This window comes from Mirounga angustirostris, unplaced genomic scaffold (genome assembly GCF_029215605.1).
Source record: "Mirounga angustirostris isolate CCGP_5_RB_7025 unplaced genomic scaffold, mMirAng1.0.hap1 SCAF_8, whole genome shotgun sequence".
Taxonomy (NCBI): domain Eukaryota; kingdom Metazoa; phylum Chordata; class Mammalia; order Carnivora; family Phocidae; genus Mirounga; species Mirounga angustirostris.
The window spans coordinates 96,443,811-96,471,283 of NW_026991716.1; the positions used below are offsets into that span (position 1 = coordinate 96,443,811).

The following is a 27,473-nucleotide window of genomic DNA, read 5'->3' on the forward strand; positions in this document are numbered from 1 at the left end:
AGGGTTGGGGGTGGCAAGAGAGAAATCACGTCTGATCATGTCACTCTCCCACACAAGCCCCTCAGTGACTCCCCATCTCACTAACAATGAAAGCTAAAGTCCTCACAATGACCTAGGAAGGCCCTATCTGATCTCCCCAGGGGCCTCTCAGATCTCCATCTCCTCGGCTCTAGCCACACTGGCCTCCTTGCTGTTTTCAGGGCCTTGTTTCCTTCAGGTCATTCGTCACCCTTCCAGTGAGGTCTCTCTGTGAGGTCCTCCATTGCCACTCTCCATCCTCTTCCCCTTTTACTTTTTTCCCTACCCATTACCACCAGCCAATAGTTTGCTTATTATCTTTGTTTATTGTCTGTCTCTTCCAAGAAGAATAAACACTCACAAGGGCATAAGTTTTTGTCTGCTGGTTCAGTGCTGTATTCCTGGTGCTTGAACATTCCCGGCATGTATCTAGCATGCAGCAGGTGCTCAATAAATATTTGTGGAATGACTCAAGGAGCCCCCCTGCCCCCCCCCCCGAAAGAGTTATTAAGGACTATGCAAACTAAGGCTTCTGGAGTTTATCTGGAAGGTGAAGGGAAGCCACAGACGTTTTTAACTAGGAGAGTAAGATAACTGGGTCTCTGTTTTCTGGGATAACAACCCTGGTGGTGACAGTGATAGAATGTGTGAGGGGGGGGAGGAGAAGTCGAAGCAGGAAGTCCCATGAAGAGGTCACCGTGAGCGGACGGCAGGCTGACACAGGGCCGTGGAGGCAAAGAGGAAAAGAAGGATGTGAGGGAGGGTTTGAAGGTGCCTAACTCTGATTGCATACATCAACCCCAGAAAACTCCTTTCATGTAAGTGTTGTCATTTCTCACATACAACAGTCCATCAGTACAAAATCCGTTCTAATCTTGATGCAAAGAATGGTTCTGCACCTCGGCTCACAGAAAAGCAAGCTAGACTGCTAGGCCTGGAATGTGTTCAAGTCAGGCTGCTCCCAGGGCATCTGTAAAGTGGAGCTGTTCTCTGGGACAGCGCGCATCTCTGTGACACCTCTTGGAAACAACCTTTGTCTGGGAGGGTGTGGTGCGTGTGACTCCTTTCCCCACGCACTCCACCCTCCTTTCTGCAGATTCCTTTCTGCATTTCAGTATTTTTTAATTTGGCTCTAAGGCTGTCATTGAATTTGAGATTGTCCTTCTTCCCTTCCTTTTACAGAACTCGCTAACTAACCAGCCGACCCATGTTTCATTTTCTCCTCAACCCTTCTGCTCTTCCTGTGGTCACACCTCACATACTCCACTCTAAGCTCCTTCTCTGATTCTTACTTCTGGAACTCCTTTCACGCTGGGCAGAAATGCCTGGAAAGCTTTATGAACCCATGGATAACTCACCTCCCTTCCCTTGACCTCCATCCTCATCTACCAGCCAAAGTCCCTTTCCTCTGTGTGAAGGTGACAGAAGGTCATGCTTAGGTATGAAAGAATTCAGAAAAATACTGCCACCTACTGTTCTGGAAAAAAGAGTTACTTAAAAATGTACTCTGGCCAACTGAGAAATTTCTGCATGGAGATGTCAGAATGGAAGGCATGAGGCACGGGGCCTGGGAGTCTGTCCCGGCGTACCCCCAACAGGCACAAGGATTCAGCACAGCAGAGAAGCAACGCCTGGGCACGCACTGACTGACTTGGCCACACCAACAGGGAGAGGGTGGAGAGGAAGGGCCTTTCACAGTGACGTCTGGATGACGCTTAATGACACTGTGTCTTAGGAATTGGTATCCTTCATTACGGTAATAATCTTGTAATTGGAACTCCTCTGTAAAAGCCTCTCCCTCAAGAAGAGTTTACTGTGAGATCCAGAAGTCCAATTAAATAGGATTATAACTATGTTAAAAGACAAAAACAGGAAGCACCCATGGCTAGGAACAGGCCTGGGAACCATTTTCTGTGGCTGTTTGTGGCTGAGGAGCTGCTCCTGTCGCTCGCCCGCTGACACAGCGCCCGGGCCGCTGCTGCGGACCCCCTGGCCCCAGAGCCTCCCTGTGGCAGTGCACCAGGCCCCCACGACAACGACAACAGGCTCTGGCCAGCCTTCCCAGCTGCATGCCCAGGCTCCACGTCACGGCCCTCAAATTCCTTCTCCTGCAGCTCCTTGAAGAGGCTCTGTCCTCCTCGGCCCTGGTGCCTTCCCATATGCCCGTCCATATCCAGGACATTCTTCCCCCTTCCTTGACTTGAGGAAGAAGCCCTGCCTGCCTGTTCCATGAAGCTTCCCAGACACAACCCGTCCTGTTACCCTCGGAGAAGCAGAGCAGCCCTCCCAGCCCCCTGGCACGTCAGCAGCTGCTCACGGTGTGTAACTACACATAGGCAAGTGGACCTCGTTCTCACTGAGAACTCCTTTGCCACCCTCACTGGATTCTGAGGGAAAGGCCCTCTGTAGATAGGTGAATCACATGTCCCTGACCCCATTATCAGAATTAAGAGTCGAGGCCCACAGGGGGTAAATTCAAGTAATTCATCCCATGAGGATGATTCCCTCTAATAATAAATAAGTATCAGAAAAGACTGATTTCTTCCTGGACTTGATGCATATTTTATCTATCTGACTGTAAATTCCATGAGTGCAGGGACTAAATTTATTTATTTGCTCATTGTTCTACATCCCCAGCAACCAAAACAGCGCCTTGCTCCAGGAAAGTTTTAATCTGTTTCCTCAGAGTGTCTTATTTGTACTCACTTTCCAGGTAGAGCAAAATGCCCGGCACAGTTCACACTCACGGACGCTATGCTGAATGAATCCTAGTCTGAGTTATAAAATGAGGCCATTTTCTTTATGCTAAATCCAAACTCGGGGAAAGCCTCTCCCTCAGAAGCACACACCTGCCTGCCTTCTCTGGGGCCCCAGCCCCTGCCCCTTTGTCTTGGTTTCTGTGTGCAACTCTGAGGAACAAGAAGTGGCTTTGTGTCACTGAAAGGAAAGCCTTTACAGAAACGCAAAACAACATTAACCTTTTCCCCTCTGGGGCATTCAACACACTGGCTGACTGTAAACCTGGGGCATTCAGGGAGAAATTCGTTCAAAATTCAGGCAAAAAAAAAGGTGCCTTCCTATCTTCAAAATCCCAAGACCTGCACATTTCCCCCCCTCAAGAAGCAACTCAAAAATGCCCACACTGCACTCCAGACCCCCTAGGGCAGCCCCTTCTGCCACGCTGGCTGGCTCCTCGCGGGGCATCTGCCCCCTCCACGTGCTGGGGGCAGCCGCCGCCGCCGCCTCCCTAAAACTGACTGCCACCCGCGTCGGAGACGCCCCGTGCTGGCGCTTCAGAGACAGGGCATTTTGTTCATTTTGTCTCTGTGCCAACCTGCCTCTGCTAGGAGTCTCAAGGCCACGCCAACCTGAAGAGATCCTCTCTACTTCTCTGCATTCTCCGAAGCTGACCAGAAATAATCATAAAAAACGAACAAAGGGGTTACAACTTAATCTGCCCTCGCTGTCTCCTCTGACTGCAAAGATAGAATTACAAACGCAGGATTTGCAAGAGACCTCAATTCCTCATTAATCTCCACTATCGTTTCTATCATGGCTTTTTTTTTTTTTTTTTAAGCTCCTTAGGCAGGGAATGAGGGGGAGCTACGTTCTTTCTTCACTCAACAGTAACTGAAAAATATGTCCTTAACATTTCAGAAAGCAGATCACCCATGTGCTAGAATATAACCACTAAAGCGTGGAGGTGAAATGGCATGAGTGTCCTTTACGTCAGCATCTGTTGAAATTAACGAATTTAAGGGTGGACAACCTAAATCCGTGGCTTCTTTGAAAAGCATGAATCCGATACTCCAGAAAATTTCCAGGGCCTAAGACTCTCCAATTTCTTTACTTCACTCTTGCTTTCGTGGGGCATGTTTTGACTGTTCGGGTGGGCGGGGTGTGGCCTCAAAACTGCGTTCCGAATGTGCCTCTGCTCTCTCTGGCCATCTGGAGCTGGGGCCTGCAGAGAGAGCAGGTCCCGGCATTTTCCCGCCAGGTTCACTTCATGGGTCAACGCTATGGTGTAATCAAAACGCGGTGGGGGCTTTTCTCCTTCCCTGTCCTGGAAGTGCCCGCAAACTATTTGGGTGAGGCTGTGTCAGCACCATGGCTCCGCCTGGAGCCACGAGCTCCGACCAAGAGAGCACGGACTGCACGACCTGGGGGGCACCGAAGCGCTCATCCTCGCCGCTGTTTACACGAACCCCGGCACGCCATGCACGGCAGCTGCTTGTCTATGTGATGTCCATGCTGGCTCCCAGGCCTGCTCTTCCCTGGCTAAATACCTGTCCATGTTCCTCAAACTCACGCTTGGCAGAAAGTTGAGGATGGGGCCTAGAAGGTAAAGGGTGAAGAGAGCATCCAATCAGAGGCCTGTCTCTGCTAGGTCCCGCTCTTACCTGGGTATGGCACTCTTCCTTTGGTGACCAGCTCTGTGAGTAAGATTCCAAAAGACCACACGTCAGACTTGATCGTGAACCTCCCATACAGGGCTGCTTCAGGAGCCGTCCACTTAATGGGGAACTTCGCACCTGCAGAAAGAACACGCGGTGACTCGGCAGGCAGGGAGCATGGCGCCGGGTGTGGGGCTGGGGGGCAGTGCTAGGAAGCCACTTTCACAACAGCAAGGTCGCAGAGGATGATGGGAAGGTGGTGAGCAAGACTGGACTACAACTGAGCAGCTGTGGGATCTGGTCCTGGCTCTGTGACCTTAAGCAAGCTAGTCTAATTTATTTTTCCCATCAAAAGGTTGGTGTTCAAAGCCCCTTAAAGTCCTGGCTTCTAGAACTTGAATCTGTGACCACACTGAATGTCATAGGGTTGGTCTGGATGTGGGGCTGACTTGTGATTTAGGAAACTAATTTTATGTATTTTTTTCCTTTGCTTTGAAATGATGTCATATTCTAATTAATACATACAGTATTAAATCATAATGCTACTCTCATGAATTCTTTGGTATAGAAGACCATAGTGTGCGCTTACGAGGTACACAGAAACCATATCCAAACATCATGCTTCTCCCAAGGTGAAGACAATTTGCTGCAGCCCATGTATTTTGTAGAAATGGGCTCTAACTCCCAAGGCCTCCAAAACCCACAGCAGAGAAATGATTTTGCCTCTGGCTACTTCCCTCCACCTTTTCCCCCATCACTGATAGTGGCCATCTTTACTCCTGGGACAGCTTTTTCTTCTGTACTCTATGATCTCTTGTTTACCTCCCTATCTTTCTCCCACTCACCAGAGAGCGTACTATTTACTGTTTTTTATTTTTTTAATTAAAAAAAATTTTTTTTTTTGAAGATTTTGTTTGACAGAGAGAGGCACAGCGAGAGAGGGAACACAAGCAGGGAGAGTGGGAGAGGGAGAAGCAGGCATCCCATGGAGCAGGGAGCCCGATGTGGGGCTCGATCCCAGGACCCTGGGATCTTGACCTGAGCTGACGGCAGACGCCTAATGACTGAGCCACCTAGGCGCCCCTACTGTTTGTTTTTAAAGAGTAGTCTTGCCTCAATGACTATCTTATGAGTCTGATTTCTCAAGACCAAGCAACAAATTCATGCCCAGGTCAGTAGAATCTTTCCTTTGAAATTTCTCAGATTAAAAAAATCCTTTCTCCAATCCAAAAGGAAGGGTGGCATCCACCCTGCTCTTTATAAGGCTAGATATGTGTACAGGGAATTAAAATTGATTCAGCAGCCTGTGCTCTCATATATTAAGCTCAGCGATTATAAAGCAGTTCCAGAAATTTCATTGAACAAACTAAAAGAAAAACACAAGGAAATTTTATTACTGATGTAAACACAATTATATGTTTAAAGTACATTAATTTTACTTAGGATCTCCTAAAAAAAATCATACAAAGGCTGACAGAATCAGAAATTTTCATAGTATCTTCTATGAAAAGTCACAATATGCAAAGGTGGCAAATAATTAAAATCTTTAAATTAGCATGGTTTTAATAACGAGAGGTATGATAAATTATAGCAATTAGATTTTTGTTTTAAACACAGTACATGATAACGTCTTTAGCAAATCTACCCTGGCATTTTCTGGCAATATAATTTTCCTCTCCATCTCTTTTATGCCAGTGTGAAATGAAATTTAAAAAATCCTATTTCATTATGAGGCATCTTACATTTACACTGGAGCAGAAAAGTTATTCTATAGTTTTCTTTTCCTTTTATGCACTGAGTTATTTTTAATTAGCTGTGTTTCTCAAGCATAATTATTTCTATCTTTTCTTAAGTACTGCATGATTCCACACAAGGCCTGGTATTCTCCGAACAGTCGTTTTGTTTTTAAAGTTTCTTTCAAAGCGTTCTGCTGTGTGAGAACCTACCCTCGAGCATTCTGTTCACGCAGCTTTGGACTCTGAGCCGCTGGGATTAACATGATAGATTTTCTTCAGTGTCGAGAACAGACTTTGCCCTGGACCAGAACTCAGCTGGGGTTCTCTTATTTCTGAGAATTAAAGGTATATTAAATTCATTCCTATTTAAACTATCTCTTGAGCCAAATGGCTTGGAAATCTATGTCCATCTCGAGAGCAAAAAGAACTTTCTTTTTCCCCTGTGCAGACACAAATCCTGTAAACAAAATGACAAGCAAAAGGAGCCTTTCTTCCTTTCTTGGAATCATTCAACATTCGTGAAGGTGTGTGTTGCTGAAAGTAAACTGTTCAAAATTTGGATAAAGTCATTTTGGATTTTCTGAGAGAAGATTTCATAATTTGAGGTTAACAAAAACCCAAACAAATGTCAATATATCCAGCCCGTTGTGCTAGGTGGCTTCATTGTTTTTTCATTACATCAGCTACAACAAGAATTACAGTATGTAAACCTTCAACAGATAAATTCAAACAAAGGCTGTAATGGATCTCTAATAAGAAACCATTTGTGGATATGTGCTTTGAGACTTATTAGCAGGAGCTTTTGTAAATAAATATTTTGCATTAGTTTTCTTTCTAAGATAAGCAATATATTTACACCTAATGCATTTTGGAAGAAAAAAAATAAAGGATGTCTTTGTCCAATTTCTCCTACTTCTTTTCAGTCTTAAAATAGCAGGCACTGTTGACAAAAAGAGCTTCTCTAAAGATAACTCATGTTTTCCTTTTCAAGGCAGAAAAAAGGTTAATAAATTAAAGCAGCGATAATCTGTTAATCATTAACTACAGTTTCAACAAAAGAACTGATGGGTGTCCGACCGCTCTTTTACTCATCTCATTACCTCTACTTCCCCTCGCCTTGGTTTCCCACCTTCTGGGAGCACAGAAGCAGCTCAAACGGTGTGTAGTGGGGGTGGGGGGAGGTGTCTCTGTCCAGGGCCAGGCAGGTTGCACTTTGCAAACCCCAGTCTATGAGAACCCCCAGGGCTGTCTAGAATACCACCTACACAACCCCACAGGTGGCCCTGCGGGGGGGCTGCAGTGAGCTCTTGCCTCGGGTGAAGTCAAGAAAGCTCAGAAACCTGCAAGAAAGGACCTCCTGGGTGTAAACACTGCCTTTCCCTTGAAAATAAAGTTCCGCCCCCTCATATTTTTTTGAAGATACCATGACAGGCAGTAAGTCAGGATCAAAGTTGTCTCCTAAGCAGTATGGATTTGTAGAAAAAAGGAGACAGCGTCCAGAGGACTATGTTACAATGAACTTGGCTCTACTGTGTAACCAGCTGATTCGCTCTTCTTGAAATTCTCCTGTTTGGGAGCAGGATTCAGATGCCAATGCCATTTCCTCTCCTTTGCATTTTATCAGAGGAAATGTAGCCAAATAATCTGTAGGATAATCTGTGTCACTGGTATCATGGGCTTTGGAGGCCACAGTAACTCAGTGAACTTGTTCAATGTTTAGCTGAACCACAAAATAAAGGAATTATCATCACTCTAGTGTTTATTTCTGACTGAATTACTTTAACAGTTTAGGATTCTTTGAGGCCAATAGACAAAGGCCATACATGATATATATGTATTTAATGCATGGGACTTGAAACATCTTTTCCACTGTTTTCCAAGCAGCATTTGCAGATTTTGTACCTCCCACGGTAAAGCCCTTGCTGAAAGCCTGACTCGGTGCTGTCACCGAGGCCCAGGTCCTGGAACCACCAGGGGACTTGCGTCATTTACCTTCCTGTAATCCTAGTGAGGAGCAGCGAGCCTGACGCCAAGCCATTTTCTGTGGTGAGTAAACACGCGGGTATTACAAGTAATAATTTGTCACCGACCTCTCCATCCTGTTTCCCTGATTCTGTTGAGATTGAACTGAGTGGTCATGAGCTCTGTGTCACGACGGGGGACTGTACTCCCTCTCTTGGCTTCAACCGCTCTCCTGACTCCCGTGTCACCTGTGTGTGGATCACCCGATGGGCACTCCCTCCTGAATTCCTGATCGGTACAATGGATTCTCTCCTCAGCGTCTCCGCTGGGAGGCCTCAAAGGGCCTCTCAAATACAACATCCAAAATTGACCTTCCCCAGAATTCTGCTTCTTTTTCACCGTTTGTTGCCTTGTAAACTGCCCAGCTGATGAGACCAGAATGCCGAGAACCCTCCTTATCTAGATGCTGCATCTAACTGCCCATCACTGCGCCCTCACAAGGCAGCGCGGGGCCTGCCCAGGGAAGGAGCTCAGTCCATCTTCCCTGTGTCTTCTTCGGCCCCTGCTGCTTTATCACTCTCCAGGCTGAGTCCACTTCACTCCTGTGAATGTGTCCGGGCATCTTCACTACCCTCACTCCAGTCCTTACTCGCTCCCTGTCCCCTGCCTGCACTCCTGCAAGGGCCTTCCAGCTGGGCCCATATGCACAATCTGGTCCCTCCTCCCTACTGCTCCAGCCACTTCCTGTTATCCTGGGCACCTCTCCACTGCCCTTCTCCAATGGTTCCCACCTGCTGGAGGGCCACGGGGCAGGCTCCCTTTGCTGAAGTCCCGACCCCACGGCTAACTCCTGCTCCTTTGTTCTTAGCCTAAATGTTATTTGCACAGGGAGGCTTTGCTGGGACACGGGACTGGGGTTGGTTCCTAGCACTGTGCGGTCAGAGCCTCTCATTCTTTGTGGCTACTACTATTCCAGGGGCAGATGAACACATTAGTTGTTTGAAGCATGCCTCTCTCAAGAGATAAGAGACTGTCCTTGAGGGCAGGAGCATGTCTTTCTGGATGGCTACCTTATCTCTGGTACCGAGACCAGTGCCTGGTGCACAGAAGAAACTAGATAAAGATGTGTTGAATGATGGAGGAACTGGACAGCTGATTCGCCCTTCCAGCTTTCCTTTCCAGGCTGAACCACCACAGCTCCTCAGGAGGCTTGTTATTATTAGTTCCCTGCTCTCTGGTGGGTCTTCTCCTCGTCCTCAGTGACCAGTGTCACTGTCTGCCATCATCTGGATACCGTTGTAAGGGCCTCACAACTGCCGACTGCAGAAGAGCATCACCCTTATGACACTTAGAAACACCTGGAAAACCCTGTGTTCTTACTGCCAAATGAAGTGTGGAGTGAATCTCAGGTGGAAGGAGCCCCAGACTTTGCTCTGTGAGGAGTGGGGGGCCTAGATCACTAGAGTTGCGGCTCAAGGGGTTATATCAGCAGAAAGTCTAGGTGACCAGAGGCCTTGGGAGTGTTCACAGCAAAACAAAGTGGAAAATCCTTTTCGGAATAGAATGAGATGAAGCAGGTAACTGGTTGCCAATCACTCATACCCCCTTGCCCTGGTCTTTCTCAGGTAAAATAAGGTTAACAGTCATCCAGGCTATAGGTAGGAGAAAAGAGAGGGTTGTGGATATATTCAGTTATCAAAGTTTGACCACAAAACAGCACCAAGCCCGCACTACCGCTGACTGGTTTTGTTCTCTCTTGTTTCCTACCGTAAGTATTTCTGAGTTTTCCCCACGTGCCTGGCACCGTACCTAGTGCTGGGGATGCAACAGTGAGCTCAACCTCTGGCTCTCATGAAGCTTGCAGCTCAGTCTGGGAAGGAGATAAAATAAATGACAGGCCATTATATATGTCAGACAGTGACAGATGCTATAAAGAAAAATAAAATGGGCTACAAGGACAGATTTTATGGGGCTTTGCAAGCCCCACTAAAGTCTTTGGATTCTATCCTAAGTGTGATGGGAAGCCACTGGGGCTTGTGAGCAGAATAGGATGACATCCTACCACATTCTTTCTCCTTGTCTTTCAAATGTGGAAGATAATATATCATTACCTTGAGAACGATTTATGATGAGAAAGAACATTTTGACTTTTCAACACTCTTGAGAAGCATCGTGACATTTCAAGGCCCATGGGTGTTTCTTACCAATTTGCATTGGGTAGATTATGCTTCTATTGTCACTTCTGACGTCATGTTTATTTAACTAGTGGCTCTAGTCACACTTGTGCTATTTTAGCACACTTTTCACATTTGAACAATACTAATAATCTCAGCAACAAAGGAGTAAAACTTAGCATACTCCAACACTTTGCAAAGCTCAAACATTTCTATGAGAAATGAATTAATTATCTTCTCTGAATTTATTCTTCCCTGATGTCCTTCCTTCCTTTCCAAGCCTTTCTCGTGTCTCTGCCTTAGGCTCTTCTCCATCCCCCACTTGCTAATTGTGAGCGTCTGAGAGGCTGCGGTGCCGGGACTCTTCCCTCTGACTTAACTCCCTTGGGAGACACACCCTCTCCCATGACTACCCCTTCCCATCTCTCTGCGACTAGGGCTGGAAACCCTACACAGACTCTGTTTCTCCTCGGAAGTCCCAGCTCTTGATTTGCAAATGTCAAAGGGATCAAAGCCTTTAGGGTGTCCCACCTTTATCTCAAATGTGGCAACTATGAATCTAAATTCATTATTTTACTAAATCATCTTACTATGAATAAGACATTATAAAGGAGATTCCTGTGCTAGGTAGAAAATTTTACTAAATGACTGACCTGACTTAAAAAGCTTATTCTCACTTTAATATTTTAGGATGCAAATGGAGTATTTTTTTTTTTTTTTAGTATCCCTTTTCTGGGGGTCAGATCATCATTCTGCCAGGCTTCAAAGTGGGGGAGAAACCTGATAGCCAGCTGGAACTTGTCCCTCTCCTCAAACCTCCAAGCTAATCCATCATCAAGGTTTCTTTTCTCTCTCTCTCTTTTTTAGTAATCTCTATGCTCAAAGTGGGGCTCAAGCTCATGACCCTGAGATCAAGAGTCATATGCTCTACTGACTGAGCCGGTCAGGCTCCCCATATCACCAAGGCTTCCTGTTTCCCTCTTTGACATGTCTCTCACATTTGCCCTTTCTTGTTTAAGCTCTTCGCTGAAACTTGTCTTGGGTTCCTTGTCCCTCTGGTCAGTCCTCCTGTCATGGTTCATGGATCGTGCCCTGCCTTCGGCTCATTGTCCTTCCAACAAGTCACTTACACCTCAGCTTCATAATGCTCTCCTCAGCAACCGTGTAGTGGGCCCCCCACTGCATCAAGGCAAAATCCCCTGCCTGGTTTCCATGCCCATCTATCTATTCAACTTCAGCTCTTGCAATCCCAAACACACCTTCTCCTCTGGTTTGCTTTCTCAGAACATGTACTCTGCCCTTGGTGTAATCATACCTGCTTCTTCTTCGCTTGTTCTAAATGTTTCTAAATGTCTTCTTTCTTTCCACCTGCTTAGCTGAAGCCTACTCGTCTCAAGTCCCACCTTCCTCACGAAGTCATTTGGGATCACTCCAGCCTTCACTGATCTCTCCAATGCACTTGGAGCCAATCTTACAAGTCACAGTTTAATGCTTGACAGTAGGAGCCACAACAGTAGCAACACATATACTGAGTGCCTGCTAAGTGCCCAGCATTGTGCTAAGTACTTTACATGCAGGAGGCAGACGCCAGTAATAATCCTGTCCTCCAGATGAGAACACGGAACACAGAGAGGGAAAATGACAGGCCAAAGAACATGTGACAATGGTGGAACTAGGATTTGAACCAAGGGAGTCTGGCTCCAGAGCCCAAGTCCTTCAACGCTACATCCCATGCTGCTGTGCCCATGTCCCCAACATGTCTTTGTGCTAGTTGTGCAGGTGTTATTTTTTACCTTCTTAAGTAGAATGTAAATCCTTTGCAGTTGGAGACCATGTTCTATACTTCTATTCCTTGACAGTACCTTGCCTAAGGCTGGTTAAAGAGCAACTGCTCAACAAATCTTTAACTGGCTAAAGGCAATTTATCTTAGCAATTTGCCAACACTGTGATGGCCAAATAAATTCTCTTCCTTTACACAGATTTAATCAAAGCAAAAAAAAAAAAAAAAAAAAAAAGAAAAGAGTGAACACACAGCAGTGTAATGAACTAATAATTGTTTTCACTCTTAGTATTATAGGAATAAAATAATCCTTACCATACTCTGGGATGGTCTGACCGAATGCTCTTGGTTTTTAAGTGAAAACAAGAAGACCAGTTAAATTCATTAAGTCAGGATGGCTCATCCCAACCCCCAGGATCCATTCCAGTTAATGAAGGTCCTATATCCCTAGTGGCCAGGCAAGCTGTTTTCTTTGCCTCGAATGGAAACAGTTCTTACTTGATTTGGTTACTTACTATACTTTATGCATCTTCATGCATTAAGATGATGGCAATGGCATTGGAGATATTCAAATGAAAATGGCAGAGACTTCCACTCCCAAGTCTACCACCTGCACTAAGTGTATGCAAGTTGGCCAGGAACCAGGGAGGAAAATGCTCTCCCTGTGAGAGTGCAAAAGGGCCCACCCTGTGGGCTGTGCTGCGATCGAGGGGTCATTTGTGAAGGCCCAGGATGGTCATTTACGAAAGGAGCTTCGAAGTCAGCAGATCTGGGCTTGCACATTCGATTTGCTGGGTGACCCACTTAAAACCTCCCCCAGTTTCAGTCTCTGTGTCTATAAATTGGGATGATGATAACCTCATGAGGTTGTGGTGAGAATTATAAATAATGTAAGGGGTTCAGCACACCATCTAGCACTTTGTGACAGCTAAATAAATGCCAATTATTATTTTATTTGGACAGTAATGCAAAGGCACTGAGTTGCATCAGGTTAGCCAAAGCCTCCAAACTTTAAGAGAGGGAAAGAGGATGAAGAAAACCCAGTGCGCTCATCTATCAGTTACTGAGAACTTACTGAGCGTACACTTAGCCCCCAGCATAGGGGGAGGGCCTCCTGAGAAAACAAAGCATGGGTCACCTCCTGCCATATGCCTTTCCAGGCAGCTGGGGAGACAGAGCTCACAGGCAAACCCAACAGATAGCTAAATAGATTGTGGCACTGGCTCTAGGAAAAAGAGGGCTCAGGAGACAGGGAAAGAAGAAGTGCACAGGGGCTGCGGGCTCTGGATAGAGGTGGTCACACTGAAATGCTGCAGTGTGACCTGTGGGTCTCCCTGGGAGGGGCCTGGGGGCCAGGACAGGCCTGGTGGGGGTGGGGGGGAGCTCACATTATTGGCTCTTGGTGGAGAGCTGGGCTGTCAAACCCTTCCCCACCCCCTGGTGACCAGGCCAATTCTATAGCCCTGTCTCAGAAAACATCCCCTCTGGCTAAAAAACTGGGCCAAGGTGGAGGAGGCAAAGCCATTGTGGAATGAAACCAGCCAAATCCTTCCTACAGAGACCACAGTGGTGCCCTAAGAGCATTTTCAAGGGGGGGGAAGATATTAGCTTCAACAACAGACACTGTTATTCTGAACTAAAGATTCATCCAGGGTCCCCTTTAATTAGGAAGCCACAAACTCTGCAAACTATTACATCCAAAATTAAATAATGTGCAGTACTTCAACTTTAAAGTTACCCTACGGAATAAAGGAAAAGAATTCACACACCATGCCAACAACAGGAAGCAGATTACACTGGCCGGGAGGGGTGACAAGGCAGGACTAGGACGGGATATCCTGCAGAAGAGTCAAAATCAAAGCTGACCTGACCTGGAACTCTGTGGTTATTCAAACAAAACAATGATTTCAAACCCAATAAAACCAGGCAAAGCAAAACTCAGATTTTTCACACTAGGCCAAAAGAATGACTTTCAAATTTCCCAAACATGTCTGGAGTAATACAGCTGTGTGTTTTCCAGTTATTCCTGGTGACACATTCTGTTGAAATTTTTACTTCAAGTTCCTAAGATTTTAGCACCATGTTTTAAAAGTAAAAGTAAAGGAGAGGTACAGGGCACAATGAATTCATGTGATGTTCCGTCTGAAATGCATAACGGTGAGCCGGGAATCTGAGAAGGAAGGAAGGAGGTAATGAGGAGAAGAGGGTGGAGTGCTGTCCCATCAGGGATATGGGTGGAGGAAGGACAAGTTCAGCCAAGGAAGACAAGAACCAAGGGCCAGAGGCAGGGCCTGGACACTGCACAGACAAGGACTGATTAGCTGGGCGCGGATCCGAAGTCTGGTGTGGCTGACTCCATGGAAGGGATACTCAGCCTGAGAGGGGTGAGGAAAGTCTCAAGGGAGGCCCAGAATGGAGGACCAGATAGAGAAGGGTGCCAGGTCCATCAGTGGGTATTGAAAACCTAATCAGGACAATCAGAGGACAGGGGGGAGCAAACCCAGTCGCCAGGGAGAAGAGGGGATGAGGCTGCAGCCAGGGCACTAGGCCTGGCATCCTATGGCTGAGGAAGGGCAGGCAGAAGGTGAACTGGGAAGGGCAGCGCAGCCTCATGTGGAGGAGAACAGAAAGCAAGCTGTGACACTTCTGTAATCTGTGGGGGAGCCAGCAGGCGAGGGGAGGCTGCTCTGGCTGCTTGTCTCCACACCACCCTCCTCCTCCCAGTGGTGACCACTGGCAACCCAGAACTCACACCAGCAGCACAAAAGAACGAAATTCATTAGCATCTCCCGCAATCATGGGTATTTGGTCCCCTTACTTTCAGGAAGGAAATCTAAGAACCACCAAGAGGACTTTGCTTGAAGTATAGACTGCGTTGGGGGAGGCCTGTGTAAGTGGTTCTCTTGGGTGGAAGTGGGTAAAGGAGGAATCTTGCTACCTATTCTAGAACTATTCTAGAACTAATGATCCTTCTGGCTTTCCAAGAGCCAAAAGAGAAGCAAAATCAGAATAAAAATTCGGATTCATAATCCCAGTTGGATGGACACTACCTTTGTGGACTTTTATCCAGAGTAACAGACAAGAAAGCAGTGTGTCGGGTTCTCTAACCACGTGTATGCTGCTGATCAGGGTGGTGAGAACTCAGACCTGAGTAATAAACGGGTGTCTGGGATGCAGCTCACTGCAGAAATTATTCCAGGAATCCAGCCACCCCCAGAAGGGGCAGTGGGCCTGGTTCAGTCTGACATCATGCCACAAAGTATACGAGGCAGCAGGGATATGCACCGGGCTTGGGGAACTGCTTGGGAACAGCTGGTGGTCATATTGAGGCTTTGGTGGGAGTCAGCAAGAAATCAAAGGAAGAGAGGATATGCAGAAGACAATAACCACTTTGGGGTTGCTTTTTCAAACTGCCCCCACACAGTGCCTGTGCCACTGGGGAGACTAGCAAGATGCTGCCGTGTGCCTTCCTTCAGCTGCAAGAAATGGAGGCTTCCAAATGTGGGGCAGTTTTCATCTGCACTGCCTGCCCCTGATTATCCAGATGATGCAAATGAAGGAGTTCCTTCTGCCAGCAAAGCAAGACGAGGAAGCCAAGTGACATTTTTGATGTTTGATGGCAGTCTGCAGTTCCTATTTACACACTTTAAAATCACAGAGGGTGACCATCTGCTTCCTTCTTGCTGATTACTAAGAAACATGGGACGCGCAGATCAAGGACATGCTCTTGACCATTCAGAAACAACCGCCAAATTGCTCTGCCCAAGACAGCACAAAGGAGAAAGACACCCACACGGAATCGAACACGTGACTGCCCAGTGCAGATAAAGAGGAAAGATATTCAGAGGAGCGGGCTGTCAGTGATCAGGGCTTACAGCGGTCCCATCTGTTTCCCCCCGGGCTGTCAGGGTGTGGAAGGAGTGAGTCCACCTCCTTCCTGTAGTTTTAATCTTACAAGAGAGTCTGGGGTAGGCAGGGGTGAGTGAGGTAAAGCCCCTTTCTTTTCACGGTGATCTTTGGCTTTCCGCATGTTCTTTCTGTGTGGAAAATGGATGGTGTGCACAATTCATCTCCCTTTCCCAGGCAGAATGACCCACCCTCCCTGGCGGTCAACCTGGCCCCCGCAGCTCCAGGGTGGCTCAGCAGAGAAACAAAGCATCCCTTCGGAAATGCCATGGAAGCCCGGGGCTGGAAGCGGCAGAATACAAATGAAGGTGCTTTTCTGCCTCGTGACAGAAGTGTACCAAACTAGGGATCGGGGAGGCTGGATCAGAACCAGGCTCGGTTCCAGCATGCACCCCGCGAGCTCCGCGGGAGGGCTGGCTTTGACCCGGCTGAGGGCAGGACGTTCTGCCCGGAGGTTCCCCAGGATTTCACCAGACAGCCCCTCGGGGCAGACAGTAAACTCTGGGGGCCAGAGGGTCAGTCCAAACAAACAAGTTTCCTGCTCAGGACTTAAAACAATGGCTTCTTTGGAAAGGATTTGCTTTTTGTCAAAGGATGGTTTGCTTCTCTAGTATGGGAAGAATTAGATTAAATCCAATGATTAAAAGGTCTCCCCGCCCACCTCCCCTTCCCTGACATTTCCAGTTCAGGTCACAGCACACTGTGTGGGGACTGCAACGCTGTTGTTGACAGAGAACAAGAAGCGCATGAGCCGACAGGGGCAGAGGGAGGGCATCTCATGGCGAGACCAGCCTTGATGTGCCACCGGATTACCGAGGCCTCAGATGAGGCTGATTAATAATTCTGCAGGAGCCCTTGAGCTGGAAAGCTGGTGTTCTGAGTCTGATAATCCCCAGTCATTGTAATACAAAGGAAGGACAGAAACTGAATTCACAGTTCTGAACTGTTGAAATTTGAAATTTGAAAGAAACAGGGATACGCTTCTTCCTGACTGTGTTTGTCAACCTAGCTGCCTCCTTGTTTGTGTTAAATGGCTACTGTGCTTTTTGAATCCAAAATCTGATTATATTTAATTAGTACAGGCATCTGGGATTTCTAATACACAAAGAGTTATTAAAGTAACAAATCTTTCTAAAATATGTTCACCATGAAAGAATGTGTTAATTTATGCAGTAACAATTTTTTAACATGAAATAATTAACATGAAAACTGCAACAATTATGAATTCTTCGCAGTCTAATTTATATGTGAATTTTCCTCCAGATAATAATCTATTCAACTTAAATCTGCAATACTGGGAGCGTTTGAACAGACACATTTTTCTTCTTCTATTTAATACACAAACCTAAACTCACAGCAGGTCTTATACAAAGTCACGAAAGCCCCGGTTTCTACACACATTCCAAAGATCCAAAGATTAAATTGCCTTGACATTTACTTCCCCAACAACGATCCTGTTGTTAACTTAGACCTTAAAAAAAAAACAACCAACACACAGAGCAACTCTATGTTCCTGTCTTTGTGATGATTCAAATCAGGAGAGGAGAGGGTAAATAGGCAGGTGACCTGGCTGGGAGCAGTTAGGGAAAGACCAAGGGGGTGTGTGCTCTGCACGCAGGCATGCATGTGTGTGTAAGCGTGTGTGTGTGTGTGTGTAGGGGCAGGTAGGAGGGAGGGAGGGAGGGATGGGCGGACGCAGTGAGAGAGACACACACTAACAGCTACTATCAACCCACCAGATCACTAGTAGTGACATTACTATTACTACAACTGACTATAACTACACAACTATCAGCTCAGCATTTGCTTTGTGCTAAGTGCTTTACACATATTCCCAGGAAAGCTATCCAACAATTCTGTGATGTAGATAACTATTATTATCCCTGTTGTCAGAGGAGGGAATGAAGGCTCAGAGAGGTTAAGGAACTTGTTCAAAGTTTACAGCTAATTAGCAGCGATGCTAAGATTCACACCAAGATCATTTGATTTCATGTGTCGTGCTCTTAACCAATCCAGTCCCTCCCATCTTTGGGGGTGGGGAGGGAGAGGGGGAGAGAGAGAGAGAGAGAGAGAGAGAGAGAGAGAGTGTGTGTGTGTGTGTGTGTGTGTGTGAAGGAAAGCGGGGTCTGGCTATCCAGAAAGACGTGAAGCTAAGTGCTGCCAGGAGCAGTGGAAGGAGTGAATAATACCAACAGCTTCTTCTCTGATCCTCACAACCACCTGAAACGTGACCAATACCAACCCTATTTCAAGGATGAGAAAGCTAAGGCTCACTGAGGCTAGAGCTTATGCAAAGTCCATGAGCAGGAAATGGCAGAGCCAGGATTTGAACCCAGACCGTCTAGCTCCAAAGCTCCTGTGCTTCCCATTACCCAAAAGACATTCTTGTTGTGTGCAGGGGGTGCTGGTGTAGCAAACCATCCTCTCTGGAGGATCTTGCGGTCACCACAGTATCCGGTTCCCAGAGAGAGCTGTGCCCGGTGCTCAGAGAGCAGGAGAGCCTGCCTGGGAAGAGTGTGCAGCGGTGACAGTGATTTTGGCTATTTTCACTGCCGTACACAGACATCTATTAAATACCTACTATGTGCTCTGTGCTGATCTTCAGGCCAAATTACCTCTCTAGAGAGGCAGCACGACTGGGTCCACAGACACCTGGGAGAATTGCTATAACAGTGCCCATGCATTTATGTGTGTGCATGCGCACGTGCATGAACAACCAGCAGGACTGCTGAGAACGCCCACCAGATACTCAGTGGATAAGGTGAGAAACAACAGAGGTGGCGTGGGGGCAGGGGCAGTTCTCAGCAGAGAAAGCAAATAATGAGAAGAAGGAAAGTCTGCTGGCGTCTCTGGGGCCCTCGGGGCAGGAAGGGAATACAGAGCCATGACTGCCCAGACAAACAGAGCAGGCTGGAAAATAATCAACTCATTTTTTTTTTCCTCTTAAAAGATTGATTCTTCAGGCTTTTTTTTAGGTAAGAAAGAAAGATACTTTTCAAGGACAATATACATCAAACACAAAAAGTTCAGGTCGTAAGAATGGTTTTTATATTTCACAACCCTTGAAGAGCTTTTATAGACACATCATGTAGTCCTGTACTAATTATGTGAGGTAATTGTTTTCATTTCTCCATTTCACAGATGCTAAAACCGAGGCTCACAAAGGTCAAGTGATTTGTAAGTGAGTGAGTTCAAACCCAGGCCGTGTAACTTTGAATCCTAGGCCCCATCTGCAGCCTGGAAGGAAGTACACCGCCAGCACATAACACAGTAACCCTGTATTAGACCCTAAAAGATAAGCCCGCAAAGTCCGCTCGGCAGTATCTACAAATGCTAACTAGGCTTGTAGGACTAACGGTTGTTTGTTTTTTTTTTAGATTTATTTATTTATTTGAGAGAGGGAGCAAGCATGAGTGGAAGGGGCAGAGCGAGAGGGAGAGAGAATCTCAAGTAAATTCTGTGCTGAGCATGGAGTCCCACAAGGGGCTCTATCTCGTGACCCTGAGATCATGACCTGAGCTGAACCCAAGAGTCGGATGCTTAACCGACTGTGCCACCCAGGCGTCCCTAACAGTTTTATTCCTGGCATATATCCAAGAAATAGGAGGACCTCTGTCTACCACCATGGCAGCCTCATTCATAATGGCCCCAAATCAGAAATACCAGTAGAAGAGGGAAACTGATGTATTTGTAGAGGGGAATATGGCTCAGCCATAAAAGGGAAAGAACTGGTACGTGCAGCAACATGGATGAACCTCAGAGACATAATGGTGGGAAAGAAGCCAGACATGGGGGAGGAAGACTCTACGCCTGGTTTATGTGAAGTTCCATCACCAGTGGAGGAATCCCTGCTGACAGAGGCGGGCACAGCGGCTACCTGCTGGACGGGGCACGAGGTGGGCTTCTGGGGTGCTGGCGGTGTTCTGTGTCTTCACCTGCAGGTGGTTTCAGGGGCGGACGAATGTGTAAAAACTTACTGAGTTGTAGACTTCAGATTTACTCATTTTATTGTATGTATGTTATGGCTCAATAAAAAATAAGTGGCCACAAAAGCAAGTGGTTCTTATCCACAAGCCAAGTCTTTGGCTTAAGGTTTAAATCAAAACTAGTCAGCGTTGAGCTTCCTGAAAGCTTACGAAGAAGAAAATGGAGTCGATCAAGGATTTTCCCACTGCTTCCTGTCTGTTTGTGTGAGCTTTGAAGGAACTGATGGTTGGAGGGGCTGTGAGTCTTCGAAAGCAAGGCCTGGTGACAGCTGCCCATGCTGGTGGTTATGGGAGGAGGCAAGGTGTGGACGTGTGAGGACAGACAGAGAGTGGAGCCTCGGGTGCCCGCGGCACAGGCGGGGCTGGGGCTAGCTCTGCTGATGCTGGGGTAGGGAGGTGGCTGAGGGTGGACCTCAGGCGACGGTGCAGGTGGGGGTGAGAGGCCAGTGTGAGCGGAGAGGGGAGGAGTGGAGGGAGGTGCTGGGAGGGGAGCACCCATGGCATTGGTAACCCGGGAGGGCTTGGTCACTGCACTGGGACATACCACCACAACCACCTCAAGCGCAGCAAACCCAAAGCCAAACTCACCCTTTCTCTGAAAATGAGCTCTTCCTTTTGGACTCCCTCATTTCTGTTGCTGGCAATTCCATTCTCATGATACTTGCATTTGACTACCTGGGAATTATCTTTGCTTCCTCTCTCCCTTTCCAGCACAGTGTTTGAGCCTTTCCATTGTGTCTACCGTCCACTCTTGCCTGTGTTTATTCCCCAAGGACTGTCTTGTACAGGACATAATAACAGGAGTATTTATTTACCACCTGCCATGTTCTGGGCACGTGCTAAACACTTTACATATACTGTTTTTAGTTATCTTGGCAAAAATTAAAGCACAAAGCAGGTAAAATATATCTTCACTTTACAGATAAGCAAACTGAGGTGTGGAAAAATTAACTAACTTGGCCAAGGCCCCAGGCGATGGTTTTATGTGGCTTCGGTGCCGCTCCTGTATGTCTCTCTGCACACTTGCAGACCTCCCTGGTGCAGTCTCAGGCTTCCCTAGATCAGTAGCTCTTAGCAAAGCCCCTTTCCCAGACAAGGCATTCAAATAATTAATGCTGGCATTACTCAGAGACCCTGATTGGACAGAATTTAGCAATGTATTTTTGACTACAGAAGATCAGCTGCAATGGAGGGAACATACAGGTACTAGAGAGCAATACCAAATCATTTCGGGTTGCCTCCAGAAGGCTGTTGGCAGAGGGCCACCCTTGCAGGCTCTGACCCTGGTCTTGACCTTCTCCCTGACATGGGCTTCTGCTTACAGTCCAGCGGGGTAGGGAGTGGTAGGAGGAAAGGAACACAGGAAGGGCTGTTTAACACATGTCCAAATTTCAATTCTACTTGTGCCCTGGGAAATGTCACCACATCCACCCGGGGCAGGGGGTATGGTGACAGGCATTTCAGTGTGCCCTTAGATGGGAAACCCACAACTGTGTTGAAAAACAACTGTCCCTCACAGTCCCCAAATACCTGTGTTTGGCACTTGCTTCTGAACACTGCCCACACTTCCATAATCAAGATTTATCCTGGTCGTGGCCTGTGGGTACCATAAAACCCGACTTGTAAATATGATCAGGCACATGGACCAGCTGTCTGGAGGAGCTGATTAATCCCCAGCAGAAACTTAAGCATGCAGCACGCATGCCATCTGCAGAGCACACTAACAGATACACACCAGGCCCTTTCTGCCTCATGAAGAGGCCGGGGCAGGCCAGACCCTCGGGAGGAATTTTATAAACAGCTGGGTTGTCCCAGAGCTGGAATATGAAGCTCTTTCAAACTCCCTCACACATGCACGTTAGAAGCCCCCCATTTAAAAACGTTCCCATAAAATAAAGGGAAAATGAGACTCATGCCTAATCTTAGTTTTTAGTTTTTGTCTTTTAAATGACTGTCTTGCTGAGAGGCAGTCGGTACAGCTTATAAGAGCAGAAGCAACAGTGCTGGCCATACCCAGACTCAAATCCTGCCTCTGCCCTTTTACTAGCTGTGGGACTTTGTACAACTTACTTAACCCCTCTGAGGGGTGATTGAAATAGATAGAAATGATTTCTATCATTTCCCTCTGCACTCTTCACATTTACCCTCTCAGGCCTGGCTCTCGGCAGATACCCTGCAAACGCCCCAGCTCCTTCCTTTCCCTCTGCTGCAGGAGACCATTTTTTTAATTCTCCTTGCAAATCCTGGAGCCCCACAACCTTTGTTTTTCCCCAAGTTCAGTTCTCCACATCATTTACTTCTCCTTACTTATCTCTTTCCATGTCTGGCATGGATGTGAAGGTATTTGTGAAAGGGAAGAGAGAAGCAAAAAGCATTTTAAGAGGGATGGGTGGGGCTCTATTTGGAAGTTAAGCAAACATGGTACAAAGGGTATGAAGCTGATCCTTCAAAAGGCTTCAGGACAGCATGTGGGACAGTGATGGTGGGGGTTAGGAAGCCACCAGAAGGGTGATGGGGAGAGTTGGCAGGGGACGAGGGTGGGACGTGATGGCCAGGGCTGAGGGTGGCCACTGTGGCCATGCTCCATAGCAGAAGCGTGCTGTCAGGGAAACTGGTGAGGGGCTCTCACACGCCTTCCCCTTGGGTATCAGGCATCCAGGGCCACAGCCAGAAGACCCCACTCCATGGATTAAACCTCCAGCCCTGTCAGCAGCACCCCTGTCAACATCCTTGGTTTCTGCCCTGCCACCTTCTGGATGGTTCAAGGCCAGAATTTGTAACCACAAGTTGTGTAGAGTCCAGAGTCTGGGAGAAGGGGAGGGACAAATCCTGGACTGCCCCATCTGGCACCAGGACTCTACTCACGCATGCAAGGATGCTTTCATGACCGAGTGCTGAGACTGACTCCAATCTCACCTCTTCCCGAATCAAATACTCATGTCTCCAAACCTTTACGTGCTCCGCCTCCTTCTGGGTCTGTGAGTTGGGATGTAATGGGTTTGCCGCGGGGTGAGCTCTCATTTAGGGCCAGGTCTCAGACCCAGTGACACTGCAGACCCTCTCAGCTCGCCTTGACTTAAAATCACGTCCACACTTCTTTCTGGACAACCAGTGCCAATCGCAGCTGCCCGTGTGCCTTTGATTAGGGACACGGCCTGCCATCTGACCCTGCAGTAGTGTGTGTGTGTGTGTGTGTGTGCGCGTGTGCGTGTGGGCATGCTCACGGTGCGGGCATTTGGCTCCAGGACAAGAACTGCCACGTGTTGGGGACATTCAAAGAGCCGAGCTGTCTGACCAACATGTGATTGAGCATCTGGACGGTATCTGCGCTAGCCAGGGTCTTCATTTAACCATGCCCCTCATCACTTGAGACCGCTGAGAATGATGACGGAAGAACGGGTGTGAAATCAAAGAATTTAAAAAGAAAGAAAGGATTGGAATTCCAGGGTGGCCACTGTGAAATTGAGCAGAAAGCACTGTTCTGCAGTGCATTCTAGTCAGCACTCAGCCCTGCTCAGAGTGCCTAGGCTTGCTTAAAAACAACAGCCATGAAGCCTACCCCCTCCTTCCGACGCGAGCATTACGTTCTATAGGAGAAGCCTATGTTCAACCGCAAACAACACACTTCATTCCACACACTTACCTGCTTACCACTGTGCATGATCCAGGGTGGTAGAAGATAACCCTGGGAATTCCCTCCCTGGCATCAAGTGCTCTAAAAGTAGCCAAAAAGCTCCCCACCAGAGTGGCTGCTGGTTTGGGATGTGTTTAGTCTAGAGCCTGATTTCTACAAATCTCTGGCGGAGGAAGAATGGAGGGAGATGATTTAGAGGGGGTGGGCTGCTCGGGTGACACTGTTATTTTCTATCCTTCTTCTAGATCCCTTTTCTGCTCTTCTCCCGGCTCCTGACCCAGCTGGACTCATCAGTGGGCTCCTCTGACTTTTGGCTTCCCGCCAGGTTGGGCAGGACATCTGGAGGAGGCCCGAAGGCTGAGCTCAGGTACGAATCGCCCGATCCATGCCTGGTCTTTCTCTGCCAAATGTGGCCTCTCGTTCTTAGCTCTGGTGGCAGCCCCCTCCCCACTGCCCTTCTGGCCTCGGTGGGTGGCTGTTACTAGCTCTAGGATATCACACTATGCCGTGTTGGTTTTCCTCACTCCGCCCATGCCTTTATAAATAACTCCTTGATTAAACTCTCCAATGAGCATGTTTGTGTGTTCTGCTGAGACTTCGAGGGAATGACAAGCTATTATTTGACTTCTCTTTTGGCCTTTTAAAGCCCTCTTTCCCCAAAGGCAAAGCGTCCCAAGCCTGGACGTGAGGAGGGCAGCATAAGCCAGGAAGACCACAATGGTGGACACTCACTCACCAAAAAGTAACATCTTGCCCATCTGTTGAACCCACTATAGTCTCCCACCTGCAGAGCTATCACATTCCTGCCAGATCAAGAAGAAAAACCTCAGCCGAAGAATGCCATTTCAAATATTTTCTGGAGGAAGGGAAGGGAAGGAGAGAGGAAGGATCGTGCAGTAAGCGACTGCTCTCAAGGATGTGATCACGAGCCATCCTATTTAAATGCCCACCTTGCCTTGCTGTGTACTCGTTGTCTTCGATCAATCTGGCCAATCCAAAGTCAGCAATCTTGCAGATTAGTCCATTCCCCACTAGAATGTTTGCTGATCGCAGATCCCTGTGGATGTAATTCATGCGCTCGATGTAAGCCATTCCTGCAGCAACCTGTGGGAACCAAGGAACAGGACACATGTCACACCATGACTCGATGTACTTACACGTCGCTAAACCTGAGGTGGGAGTCAAAGGGCCATGTGGCCTACCTGTGCTGCCATATCCACAAGGTTTGGTAATTTCAGAGCTCTTCCTTCCCCATCTTTTAAGAAATCAAGTAGACTTCCTGTGAACAAAACATAAAACCATTTCAATTTACTCTGAAAGATAAAAATGCCTGACAAAGGGCTGTATTTGGCTTTCTTATTAGAAGTAATGAGGTGATTGAATGAATAATGCCATCAATGAAGAAAAGATTTATACAAAAAAAAAAAAAGGAGGGTAGAAAAAACTGTGCATTGAGAGGCAGCAGTTTTATCTTTCAGAAACAAACAATGGCGACTCCATTTCTAAGGACAGCAAAGGTTTGATAAAATCGCAATACATGGGATGTGATTCCCTGTATGTCACAAACAAGGACACGTGGGGACACATGGGGAGCTGCACCATTTCAGCCTCATCCCCCAGCAGCCCCATACGGAGGAGTGACGCGGGGAAGATGCTGCCCAGCCGCGTGGTTCCGGAAGTGTGTTCCTGGGACCAGCAGGGATAGCATCCCTCGGGGAATTTGTTAGAAATGCAAACTCTTGGGTTCTACCCAAGAATCAGAATCAGAATCAGACACTCTGGAGGCTGGGCCCAGAAACCTGTATTGTAAGAAGCCCCCTGAGTGATTCTGACACCTGGCAAAGTTTGAGAATCACTGGTCTCGCTTATTTATAGATTTTAAATCAAGGAAAGAATATTCGAGGAATACAGAGTGGGGCAGGTAGCTCCGCCTGCTAGATCAGCACCCGCCAGACCTTAAAGATATCTGAAATAAATAGCTGAAGCTTCAGAGTCACTGGGACAACCCAGCCTCAGGAGCTCAGGACCGACACCAGAGCTGAAACAATCATGAGCAGAGGCTGGAGGCCCACAATGGTCATTAGTGATTGCTTTCATGCTTTAATCACAAAGTTATTTACCATATAACCCTGGATACAAAGGACAAAGAGCCTGCCAGGAAAAAAAGAATTCCAAATAGATTTAAAAAGAAAGTACGTGGAAAGGAAAAATTACACGGGTGTCCTCTGGTACCTTTTAAAGTTGTTTCTTGTTTGCTTTGTCTATTTTTCCAAAACAAAGTGATCTCTGGCCTTACTCCTGGCAATAATGCTTTGATTAGAAAGAGAGAGAATGAGAATAAAATGTGCTCTTTGGGATGCCTGGGTAGCACAGTCAGTAGAGCGTCCAACTCTTGGTTTCAGCTCAGGTCATGATCTCAGGGTCGTGAGATTGAGCCCTGCATCAGGCTCTGCATTCAGCGTGGAGTCTGCTTGAGACTCTCTCTCCTTCTCCCTCGGCCCCTCCAACTTGTACTCTCTCTCTCAAATAAATAAATCAATCTTAAAAAAATGTGCTCTTTAAAAGCATGTCTTTCTTCATCTGATGTTTAAGAAGAGAGCTGGAAAAACAAAGGTGCTGAGAAGATGGAGACTAAACTGAGTCCAGAGACCTGTGTCTGATATTAACTGTTCAACCCTGAAAAAGGAAATTTAGCCCATGGCATTTGAAATGATAGCAAATGATCATAGCTCTCCACACCACCCCTGATATTAAAAATGAATGCTTTCATTATGGCCAGGAGCTGGGACTCCTGACACATGCAACGTGCAGAAGGTGTTGCATTTCATAAGGATCTGGGCGGCAAGCTCAAGGTCATGGTCTTTTTAAAAAATGTTCTCATTAATGAGCACACAATTTGTGCTTCCCGATGGGAATCCTTGGCTCATGCAGAAATTAGGAAAAAAGCAAGCAAGCACTGCCATTTCCTGCCTGAAAACAACCCTGTGGGTCAACTGTGAGGTGGGGCCCAACCTTTATTCATGTACTCAGTGACAATGTAGATAGGCTCCTCAGACACCACCGCGTAGAGCTGGACCAACTTGTCATGTTTCAACTTCTTCATGATCTGTGCCTCCTCAAGGAATGACTCCGGGGACATTGTGCCTGGTTTAAGAGTCTTTATGGCTACTTTTGTGTTTCCATTCCAGGTACCTGCACACATCGCACAATATTAAGTCAAATCAAGATCCTCTTTCGATAGGAAAAAAAAAGCTTTTAAATCAATAGCTACTTGCATAAAGTTAGAGTTTAACTTAGAAAAACTTAGTATCTTTTTTTTTGTTGAACAAGGACAATCAAATGTAAGGACTCTGTCAAATATTTTCAATAGGAAAAATGTGTTTCCTTATCACTACATTATGGTTTATAATTCTTGTAACTTTTATTTTGATATGTGCCACTTTCCTTTTCTGGTGCTCACCCATGTGATTACAAATTGGTACCAAAAGCTCTGGATACTTCTTTACAAGGATGAAAGTCCAAAGGTTAGCACAGGCCAGGCCATCCCATAGCTATCCCTTAGGTAGTAGAGTCAGCATGGAAGAAACTCGATTAAGTTCCATCATTTAAAAAAAACATGGCAACACACTGAGGATGTCTGGAGGTTACTTCTAGACTTTAACTGTTTGCAGTGGATGGGCTACTTGACTGAGTCCTTGAACAGCTGATATATAAGTAAGATTACAAGTATGCTGATGAGCATTGGCAAGAAGCTCATGGTCTACTTGCCCCATACTTCAACCAGGTAAGGAAAATTCCTCAGGTTTACTGATGATCAACCACAAGAACAATAGCTTCTATCAGTTAAGAGTGAAAACATTAAACAGCAGCTAAGAGGGAACA

The 27,473-nt window shown here is 46.9% G+C and overlaps 1 protein-coding gene across 10 annotated transcripts in view; it reads right to left on the reverse strand.

Moving 5' to 3' along the window:
- FYN (FYN proto-oncogene, Src family tyrosine kinase) overlaps positions 1–27,473 on the reverse strand; it is a 212,018-nt gene that overhangs the window by 7,898 nt on the left and 176,647 nt on the right. For all 10 annotated transcript variants that reach the window (XM_064598013.1, XM_064598012.1, XM_064598008.1 and 7 more), the window contains 4 exons: positions 26,604–26,783; positions 24,794–24,870; positions 24,542–24,695; positions 4,419–4,550 (listed from right to left, as the gene is read on the reverse strand). In XM_064598013.1, the coding sequence (XP_064454083.1) occupies positions 4,419–4,550; positions 24,542–24,695; positions 24,794–24,870; positions 26,604–26,783 (543 nt within the window). The remainder of the gene's footprint in view (positions 1–4,418; positions 4,551–24,541; positions 24,696–24,793; positions 24,871–26,603; positions 26,784–27,473) is intronic.